Below are 12,142 nucleotides of genomic sequence, written 5' to 3' on the forward strand. Positions count from 1 at the left end.
CACAAGTATGTCTGATTCAACTGGTGCCACAAGAGCCACTCGCATATTAGTAGATCTATCAAATAACGTATCTTTGTCCCGAAATTCGTGGTCATTATCCAACCATCGCCTATGTCCCATGTAACAGAACTTGTGGCCATGTTTTAAATAACAAGAATCGGTCTCTAAGGCACAACAAGGACACGCAAACTTACCCTTTGTACTCCAACCCAACACATCTATGTATGCAGGAAAATCATGTACGATCCACATCAATGTTGCATGCAATTGGAATACATTTTTTGAAGATGCATCAAACGCTTCTACTCCAACATCTCATAATTCTCAAAGTTCTTCTACTAAGGGTTGCAAGTACACATCTATCGCAATCCCTAACGATGTAGGACTAGGAATAACTAGTGATAGAATCAAGGATGACCGTTTCATGCACAGCCAAGGCGGGAGAATGTAATGGACTAGCATGACAGGCCAAGTGCTGTGAATAGTACTCATAATTCCGAAGGGGTTAAACCCATCCGCAGCTAATCCAAGTCTGACATTATGAGGCTTAGACAAGAATTGTAAATGCATGGTGTCAAACATTTTCCATGCATCCGAGTCAGCAGGATGCCGCATTATCCCATCATCTGTACAACCATTAACATGTCATTTCATAGGACTAGATAGGTAGGGTGACAAAAACAGTCGTTGCAATCTTGGCTTTAAGGGGAACCACCGTAAGATCTTTGCAGATTTCTTCTTTCCCTTACTGGATGAGGCATTATTACCTGTAACGGATGCCTCATTCATTTTCCACCTACTTTCTTTGCAACAATGACATACCTCGAGGTTAACATTATCCTTCCAAAATAACATACAATCATTGGGACAAGCATGAATCTTCTCATAATCCAAACCCAAATCTTAGACTATCTTCTTAGCCTCATAATGGTCCTTTGGCAACTTAGCATCATAATGGTCCTTTGGCAACTTAGCATCTAAAGGAAGCATATCCATCAGGATTTGAAGCAACATAGTAAATGACTTGTTTGTCCAACCACAAAGAGTCTTCAACTGGAACAGCACAACGATGGTTGAGAATATGCTAAACTTCATACAACTAGCATATAAAGGTTTGTCCACATCATCTATCATTTTGTAAAACTTTTATGCACCATCATTCGAACCTTCAGCATGTTGTTGCGTAGTTTCACCTTGTCTTATTGGTTCGGCTGCCATTTCATGCGTGGGGCACAAATCATGCAACATCCCATGGAAGTCACCATATTGTTTATGAGAGTCTTGCACATGACTACTCCCACATTCGGGGGGCCGTTGGTGCAACCGTTGATTCCCCATGAAATTTCTAGTGTGTGTAACTTCCAAGCATCTTGTGACTCCACAGATGGGCCTGTGCCACCCTGGGCGGTACTAAATTCAAGTTCATACATTTGGTACAAGGACATAAGATCTTCCCACCGTGTGCATGTAAAGATGCAAATTTCACAAAGCTAAGTACACCTTCAATATATTCCCTGTCACCCCTCCTCTTCTTCTTCCAACTTTTATCCATTGGTATACAAGATTTACAAAATATGACCTACAACAACATTTAGTAATGAGGAGCCAATAAACCTTAAAATTAGATTCATAGGTGCTTTGTTAAGAATAGGTGATTTGTTATGAACAGACATACTTAGTTATGCTTAGATATTCACAAACATATATATAACACTACTTCAAGAGTAAATTATTCTTTGAATTTTGTAAATAATAACACTAAATCAAGCTTAATTTAATGTGAGTTGTTGTGGAATATTTTAAGCATAATTGTTGGAATATTTTAATGTGATATGTAAAGTTTTTTGATGCCTCACTTATTGTAACTATAGTTGTATTTTTAAACAAATAAGACAATCAAAATAAGGTCATCCAAACGTAATCTCAATGATCATTTACCACTTTTTTAAGTAAATGTAAAATGTAAAATATAAATATAAATATAAATATATATATATATATATATATATATATCCAAAAATCTTTAACTTTAACTAATGTAGCAGTGTTTTTAAAAACGCAGCTATAGGTCCCCTCTGTTTGTAATAAAAACTTATTACAGAGGGACCTATAGCTGCATTTTTAAAAACGCAACTACAGGTATATCGTTTTAGCTGTATTTATAATTAAGGAATACTCTTTTTATTTTTTGTAATAATATATTACACACAGGTGCATTTCCCACAAAGCAAGTAATGAAAAGAAAACTGCCTTATCTTCAGCAAGTAGTGGAAGATGAAGAAGAATCGCAGGCGGCTCATTGTTTTCCTACCTGAAAACCCCATTAAGAAGCAAAAATAAAGAACAAGTGCAGTAAAATGTAGAAGATTGGACCACATGTACACAATGTAGTACAATCATGTACACCTATAAGATGTAGAAGAAAGCTAAATATTATATTAAACACCAAGTATGAGTATTTTTTATTTTAATTTGTAATAAAAATTTGCAACCACATAATGGAAGTCATCGCTGGCCTCAATAAGAATCATTAATTGTTATTTCATCGGAACTCATATTTAGGGAACTCATTTTTGGTTAATGAGAAAATTTAGACATTAGTAACATGTGCATAAGAAATTCCTAAACTTTTGTAACACCACAAAACAATCAGTAAACAAAAATATCCGAAACCATGAGTCTAAACTCTAAAAATTCCAGAAACAAAAACTTGAAAAACTTTTAGACTTAAAAATTTTCTGTCCCCACCAAAAAAAATCATAGGCTTGCAAACATTCATTATTATGCACTTAAAACATTGTCCAAACTACCCACATAGCCCTTGTGCTGGGGCTTGGCTCCAGAACCGTACGTGAGCTGCCTCGTATGGCTCTTCCTAAGAACTTGAAGCCCCCCTCTCTAAATAGAAAAAAAAAATGCATTTACAAGACAAAAAAAAGACTTTTTCAAAAAGCCCTATCTAACTCAGAAATGAAAAATCCTAGAATCTCATTTATTATCATTTGGTTATAATTGCCTAAGTCTGTACTAATAAAGTTATACATATATGCGCGCCCACACGCTAATGTGAGTGTTCACAACTCTTTCAGCACCCCAACTATTCCACCTGCTGTGTGTAGTTTACCATCCCACACGCTAGGTAATTACAAAGAGGAACCTAGAGGTAGCCCCAAGATGCTGGCTAGAAGTTTTGAATTCAAAACCCTCATGGATCTCATGAGCCCTTGGAACCACTTACTTAGCAACTTGGGGTTTGTATATGTGTTCATGCATACCAACATACATTCATACATCACATAAAGATGACATATATATGGTGAACAATTCTGAAGCTTGGTATCAATATAGTGTACAACTGAGCAACTCTATTATATCCATTTATTGATTCACCTACACAAAAGTCAATCTTTAAGTTTCTTTTTACAGCAGTAGCACTCATACATGTAGCATTCATACATGTAGCTCCGCCCCTCTGGAAGATGAGTAGTGCAATATCACCTTTTTTGGAATACATATCATTATTTTTATCATAACTAATGATGTGGTATTTGTTGCTTTTTTATTTTTATTTTTTAATTTAAAAATTCAATAGTTAAGAGAGCGAATTAGGATTTGAATCGTGAATATCTCGTTTGAAATCAAATATCATAATGTATTAGCTGAATTACAAGACTCTTGACACTTTACATATATTGTAACATTCATTTCAATTTCCTTTAAGAAATTTCTTTTTATATCTTTTATATGGTTAAAAATCATAATTACAAATTCCTTTATAGAATCACAAATTCTTACAAACATTGTGTTTAGGTAGCTTTACAAATTCTTTTATCAATTAAGCAATACTAAAGTTTCTTAAACTTTAGTCTTCCATGCCTATGTATCGCTTATATTTCCTGTAACATATGATCTAAATATTTATTAACTAATTTGTAACTTTTATTGCCTTGTCAATAAAACATGAATGGTCAAAGATGAATTATTATTCAATAAAATAAGTTATTAAATATTAATTCTAAAACTTTTCATAACTTCCCTTAAAGATATTTCTAGTTTTGATATTAGAAATTTTAGACTAACATTACAAATTTAAGGCCATTTCTTTCAAATTTTTAATTGAAATAATATGTTATACATGATTAAATTCAAAAAATAAAATTTGTACAATATAATGGACAACCCATTTCAACTAAAATGGATAGGATTTTTTTTCGTCTTAGGATGCCTTCATTGGGCTATCAAAGTAGCCCACTTTCTGCACTTTGATCAAGTAGGCCCTGAGCCTTTCACTTATCCACTTAAGACAGTCTAGTAGATTACTTTACTGCACCAAATGGGTTTCAATATTAATTGGGCTTAACAGCCCATTTTCCTTCTCTATGCGGACCAATCTCTAGAGTTAATGAACCATTTAGAGAGCCGATACATTGAGAAGTACTCATTTTGCATTCAATTACTAGTTATATTGATATATATATATATATATATATATATATATATATATTTATATAATACATGACATTTACAAGTTAAACAAGACAATCAGCTAAAGTCTACCCAATTTTTAGTTTCATTTAAAAAAACAAAATTCATATGTTGGTCTCAAAAGGAAGTAAAATTATATTTACTAGATGCTATTATTATTATTATTATTATTATTATTTGATGACTTAAAGTAACATTAGTCATATAAATATCAAGTTAATTATATGAGCAATTATATAATTATCAAGCTAGTTTCACACTTTCACTTCTTTAACCAGGTAGAGACTAAGGGTAGAATTTTTAAACACTACTTTGTTTTTATGCTTAACTGTACAAGTTGGGCTTATGCCTAAATTTTGAAATAGTGAAATGGGCTATCAAATAAGCTCAATCACTTCAATTTGAACAAGTACGCCTCAAGTCCTTCACTTTATCCACTAAGACGGATATGATGGATTACATCTACTTTACGAAATGGGATTTAACACTCAATATATTCATCTAGATAAATTGGGCTCCATAGCCTATGTTTATGGTCTATAGACTCTATACAAAACTAATCCAACTCCATAACCAATAAATCTTTTTTATATCTTTTATGTCAATAGAGTTTTACACCCCCCCCCCCCCCCCCTTTTTTTTTTCGCACCCCCAAAAAAGAAAAAAATCAATACAGTGCGAATTTAAATTCATGTGATTTATAAAAAATATAATGTAAAAGACAGATTGAGTTTCGGATATATTTTCAAACCAAGGTTATTCATATTCTTCTAATGCCAATAGTATAATAACCCACAGTTTTTATCAATAACCTGAGTAATTGTGTTTTGAGGATTTGATGCCAAAAACACAATAAACAAATTCCAAAAAAGAATTTGAATGAAAAAGATAATATGATTAAACCAAAAAGAAAATACAAACAATTTAAAACTCAGCAGCAGCTAGTGGCAAAGCTACAAACAAATTTCAGCCTACAGAAAAGGACTATGCAGTCCTAGAACACTACTTCTTGATACCATACACAACCAAGGTCAAGCTCCAACCAGAACTGAGCCTACCGACTAGAATCATGGATTCTTAACAAATCACAAAGCCCTCTGTATCACCCTACATAAATATTCTAGATGAATTCCTCAGACACAAACTCAATTATTCCTTTGCCTTCAAATATGATATCATATTTGAATAGTAGTACACCAAATGTACTAAATTAGAAACTTGTGATCTCCCTAGACATTATTTATTGGTCCAACCACATTGGGAGTAGGCATCGAGGATGCAGTGGATGCTCGTGAAGCTGTTGTCCAGACTGATTGGAAACTATGTCGGAACCAATCACATGAACTGTGGAATGCCTCCGAAGTGGACTGCCACATTCGTTGAAGAGTTTCCTGACAGCATTGGAGAATCTGTTTGTACACTCAATAAAGTAACAATACTAGAACAAATGCACATATAGTGAAGATGAACCACCCAAAAGGAGGAACAAGCAAGAACGAAATCAAGTCACAGGCAAAAATTCCGGAAGTGAGAAACACCCTTAAATTAACCACATTGATTAAAAAAAAGTATTTTCTGCTTCATAAGAATAGATAAACTCACTTATTGTAACTAGAGTATTGAGAAGATTGTGATTCAATGTGTCATTTATGTAGGTGTTTGGGCTACTATATGTTGAATCTTCACAATCATATTAACATATGACACAAATTGTAATGCTCAAATTTTTATAGAGTAGTGCTAAGAAAAAAGAGTAGTTTTACAAAAATACATATATTACCTTTTGACAGTGCTACACCAAAGGTTTCAGCGCATCACTGCAAAGCGTGCGCCTAGCAATAGTAATAGAAGAAATAGAAAGAGAGAAAGAAATTAAGTGGCAACTGTTAAATTACTCATATCAGATATGTGTGTGTATGTGTGTGTATATATGTAGATATACATATATGTTCCTTTAAAAATTGTCAGTGGCAGAAGAGATAGAGTACACACAGCGCCTTTATGTAAGTAAAAAAATAATAGCCAAAATAAAGTGAATGGTGATTTGGTGACCATGGCAAGGACAGAATTTAAGAAGTCCAACCCTAACATAAGGAATACATGAAGTTATACACTTGATAGGAACCATGCTTAGACAGTATTGGTATATTGTATTATACACAATTGAAAGATTTCGACTTGATGTCACTATATAGACCACATCTGCTTCTTAAAGCAAGAAACTAACAAGGTCTAAAACATTTACAAGTAGAAGGCTTATCTGATGCAAGAAGCACCAAAATCATTTGAGATTTTATTTTGAATTTGAAATTATTTCTGTTTTTTTAATTTTCAATGTAGCTTTTTAATGTTGAGGGTTTTAAGGAATTTAATTAGGTATTTTCCATATTGGTGTAATCTGTAAAACATATTAAAATCATGCTCTTGTAATTGTGAAAGGAAGTTTGACTTGGAATAAGAATTTTATGAGTTGTGAATGTGCTCCTTTTTTTTTTCAGTGTGATGCCTAAGGTTTGCAGGCAGATTCTAGGTTCTGAAGCTTGTTAACATAGGGTTTACTTTATTTCTTTTTCCTTTTGAAATTCCAATATTTAATTTATTACTTATGAAATTACATGATTCAATTTGTCACACCTCTTAACATATAGCGTGCAAAACATATTTTTTTTAAGAAGACCATTGTGCTAACTCAAATATTTAGGGGTCCAACTCGCGTTTTTATAAGCTAAATATTCAAAGTGCTAATATTTTTACATACTATAAAATTGTTTTTCAAGATTTTGGGGGGCCATGGGAGTGGTTCTGCCCTAACTGCTAACTTAAAATTGCGTTTTCTGTAATGAGATGGCAATGGGGATTAAAATGACAGTAAATCTGAAAATATACAGACAAAAAAAAAATATTATAAAAACGTAAGACCTAAATTGACAATATGACCCAAATATAAGGACTAAAAACTAAAAAGATATTTTTATAATAAAATAAACAACAAGTGGCCACTATGGCTTCGGCCACTTGTCCAAACTAGCTTCTTTGTTCAATGCAAAGTTCACGGTGATTCTCACAAGAGTGAATGCAATACGTATTGCTTGGACCCCGAGTGAATGGTGCCCTTTGTTCTCTTTGTCTGGGCTCTCATAGAGACCATCGTGCTATTCAGGTTTGTTTCTTTGTTTGTGTTTTGAGATTCTGCAACTGATTCATAGTTTTGTTAAAGATGGGGTCTTGAAGTAGGTAAACATGGTGAAATTATAACCCAACACACTACATTGTCAAAAATTCTAGCTATAATTCATAACCTTCAAAATTAATCAGATGGTCATATTTCGATTCTACCAATGACATGGTTTTTTGGAACTGAGGCCTCTATAGTCCTCTACTAGCTAGCTCTCTCTCGCTCTCTCTCTCTCTCTCTCTCTCTCTCTCTCCTGACTTGTAGGTTTTATTTTGGGTATTTTCATTTTTTTATAAGACTTGTCACTTGTGTTGTGTGTTTGCTAAAATTTTTGTGCTGGGTTTTGTTTGTAGATAAGGAGATCATCAGATCATGATGTGATAATGGTGTCTGAGATTCATAAATATTTGGACATTACAGGCGCACAGACATACATAATAAACAGTGCCAGAATTGTGTTCTTGAATGAAAGGCCTCAGCCTAGGCCTGGTAAAGGTGTCTCCAATACCTGCCAAGTCTGTGAGCATAGCCTCCTTGATTCCTTCAGTTTCTGCTCACTTGGTTGCAAGGTACTGTATAAGTTAAAAAACAAATTACCACCACACTCTTATTCTTACTATTTTTTTTTTTTTTTGTTCTTTTGGAGGGTTTTAGAAGGCACTTTCTGTATTTACTTCATGTGTTTTACTCCAATTTCCAACCATTAATTCTATATCTAAAGTCTTTTTTCTTCCAAAAAATCAAAGTGGGTTTTCTTTTTCTCCTTTTTTTTTTTTTGTTATCAATTTTTCGTGATTTCGTTTCCTTGTTTGGTTAAAAATTAAAAGGGAAATACTGTAGACTTGCTCTATAGAACTTTAACATACATTAAGCATTCCATATAATGGCATTAATTTATTCAGTTTTTTATGGTTTTGGGTAGGAAATGAATGTGATTCAGTGAGTGATTATTATTTCTATTTGTAAATTTTTCAGATTGTAGGGACATCAAAGAATTTCCGTAAGAGGAAAATGTGCATGGACACAGATGGGTCAGACGCTGAAGGATCATTGAATGGCATTAGCAATGGATATGTTAAAAGCAGAATTCAAAGTTTTTCACCATCAACACCACCTCCAACAGTGAATTACAGAACTGCCAAGAGGAGGAAGGGAGTTCCACATAGATCTCCAATGGGAGGCCTTATTATAGAATACTAAGAAAGAAAAATAGGGCTTTTTAAATTACTTACCAATATACCTCTCTCAAAACACCACAAATGTGTCACTGCTGCCTCTTAAAGTGGTACTCTAAGCAGTGTCTTTTTTTATGTTAATTATGAAGTTACTGTAACATCTCCAATCATCTTAACATGTGAGCCTTATATGTTAAGTTATTGATCTCCAATCATCTTAACCTTTTGCAAGCATCTTAACATCTTATCATAAATTTATTGACCAAAGAAAAGGGGAATAAAAAGATATTGAGTGATTTAACATTAACAAAAGTTATAAGAGGTTTAACTTAACCCAAACTTTATATGTTTGATGGTTGGTTCTATGTAACATGTGTGTCACAATTGGCATCTTATTTTTGGTAGAATATAATATTTTGCATATAATGTTAAATTTAAAATAACTTAAAATTAATTTAAAGATTTTATAAATGATATAGCTATAAAATTTTTGTTTATATTGATATTTCACAATTATATAGAGTATAAGAAGACACTATAATATAAAGGTGGATTTTTTTTTTTTTTAAATGCACCAGTAAAGAGATATTGAATATAGTCTAATATTAAAAAATGTTGTACCGTATGAACTCCTATGTACGGGTTTAGATGTGTGTCAAAAATGTGCATCCTGATCTCACCATGACACAATGCAAATCATATTACCTTTTAGACTCATCTACCAATCAATTCAATTGATGCCCCCATTGCAAACGCGGTATAACAGACATGACACATGAAGATAAGAGTAAGCATGAACATGAACAGAATCCATGCACCCAGCGCATGAGAAAATGAAAATTAAGAGCAACTTAATTAAATTATTTGAGACCTTCTATTGTGGTAGCCAAAAAGGTCTTTCAATATTTCTATATGATAGATAGCGAGCATCTACATTAAATCAGCTCAAAAATCAACAAGAGTAGTAATAATGATAAACAAAATGATGCTTCAAACAGAATCTACTTTGGATCAAAAGGTTATTCATTGGTATGGGCAGTAATACACGGCATTGCTAGCTGCATGAAAAATGTTGCACTGTTGGATTTTTTTTTTTTTTCTTTTACTTGTTTATTATACTAAATTAATTTATCTTATATAATAATAGTAAAAATACCGACCAAGAAATTAATGTGAAACAGTTAATGAGATTCGACATGAAGCTAAAATGAAACGATTATTAAAAGGAATCTCATTTCAAGAGAGATTGAAACTAAAATTATTTGTAGTTCTGGAACCCACAGACCTTTTCCCTCTCTAGCAGTTAATGTTCTTTACATGACTCCAAGCTTCTAATCTTTTGTTCCGATGAAAACAACACTCTTTCCCTAGTTGTCATGGCATATTTATATATCTTTTTTTTTATATGACCATATCTTATAAACTAAGTTTATGTTCTCTTAGATTTTCATCTCATACTTTTTTTTTAATGTTCTTTACATGACTCCAAGCTTCTAATCTTTTGTTCCGATGAAAACAACACTCTTTCCCTAGTTGTCATGGCATATTTATATATCTTTTTTTTTATATGACCATATCTTATAAACTAAGTTTATGTTCTCTTAGATTTTCATCTCATACTTTTTTTTTAAAAAAAATCATTGGGACCACTTTGAAGAATTTATTTAATTAATTGCATTGCCTCACAGAACGCGTATTTTTTACTTAGTTTCAAATTTCAATCACTAGCTGCACTCTAGGAAAAGAAAAACCTCTACACTGTAAACAGTGAGAACCTTGTCATCTTTGTTTTCGTATGCAATTTTCTAAGCTATACGAATAAAGTAGAGAAAAACAGACATCTCTCACTATCTTAGAGAAATAAAACATGCGAGCTCCAATGCAAACAGTAAATGCGCTTGGTGATATGGAAGATTCGTTTATTTAGAATTGAGATGTGCATGGTTCTTAAATCTAAAACGGTGGAGATTAGAAGCAATGTTTGAACAATGGAAAAACTCTGTAGCGACATGGGGTTCAAGTGGCAACTGACCTAAAAATTCAATTGCTTGAGCAGAGTGTAGTTGGACTTCCAATGCCTGTAATGTATTCAAAATGAAAGTCTATATTATCAGCTCTATGAAAAGAGAAAGCTAGGGTAGCATCAAACGTTAAGAGCACATGACATGATCTGATCATACCAATTAACATTGAAATGGGGAATCTTAGAAGGAATACCAAAAATCCTACCTACCAAAATATTAGCATAATTCATGTATTACAATAACAAAATAGAGTATTTTGCATATTATATGGTTATATCAATTGATATTCTAGAAGGTTGTTCCCATAAGTTACAAAAATTGTCAAAGGAAAAATGAATAATTGTCATATTAAACTTAAGAAGAGTGATTCGTCTGTGTGTGTGTGATTTCCTTTTAGAACCCTTCACAAATCATCTAAAAAAATGAAGACACTATCAAACCAAAACCTTTTGATTTCCTTTTGGTCTGTGTGTGTGTGATTTCCTTTTGATTTCCTAGTGGCACACATTGCTCAAAATATTCATAATCAAACCCACCAAAACCCAAAATTCAAAGTCCAAATTTGAAAACAAAACCACAATTACACCCAAAAATATTCCCGCACAACACAGAACACCAAAACCCAATTCACCCATTATTGCAAAAAACCACAAATTGTCTAAGATAATTACCTACCAACGCCACCCGCCAAGGACGACGCCTTCCTGACCACACCCTAAGGATCTGCAGCACTGATTTGGTCCGATTGAAGGGACCGTGACCTTGAGAAAAAGAGAAAGAAAAACAAAAGGGCATTAGCTCAAGTGATAAAAAAAATTGTACTCACCACAATCCATTTGATACCTCTAAAACAAAATCCAAACTCACATAGACAGAGAAAAAGAGAGAGTGAGGGGCATACACAGAGGATGTGGAGAGAAGGGGAAACCTATAGCACTTCCTCGAAATTGAATAACAGAAGGGGAAACCTGATGCACAAAGATCCAAAGCAATAGCTAATAAATCCAAGTAAAAACACGAACTTTCAAATACCCAATTCATCAAACTGCTCGAAAAACAAACCCAGATAATAAATTATTCTTACCTTGAACTTATTCCCTTATTCCACTATATCTATCAGTAAAATCCAGCCGCTTCAGCTTTCTTCAAAACCTCCCAAATACACAACAACACACCAAAACCACTAAATCAAATTCAATGCAATAAACAAAAACCAACATAATTAACTCTTAAAATTTAGCAACCCAGATGAAAAAAATACAATAAAGTTACCTTCTTGGGAT

The 12,142-nt window shown here is 33.0% G+C and overlaps 1 protein-coding gene across 1 annotated transcript; it reads left to right on the forward strand.

Moving 5' to 3' along the window:
• The first annotated feature begins 7,558 nt into the window (after positions 1-7,558).
• Positions 7,559-10,459, forward strand: LOC115990747 (uncharacterized protein At3g50808-like). Its single transcript, XM_031114540.1, has 3 exons — positions 7,559-7,645; positions 8,014-8,229; positions 8,636-10,459. Exons 1-3 carry the CDS (start codon positions 7,559-7,561, stop codon positions 8,858-8,860), a joined length of 528 nt encoding a protein of 175 aa, XP_030970400.1. The 3' UTR covers positions 8,861-10,459.
• Positions 10,460-12,142: the final 1,683 nt, after the last annotated feature.

This window comes from Quercus lobata, chromosome 5, assembly GCF_001633185.2.
Source record: "Quercus lobata isolate SW786 chromosome 5, ValleyOak3.0 Primary Assembly, whole genome shotgun sequence".
In the NCBI taxonomy this organism is placed as follows: domain Eukaryota; kingdom Viridiplantae; phylum Streptophyta; class Magnoliopsida; order Fagales; family Fagaceae; genus Quercus; species Quercus lobata.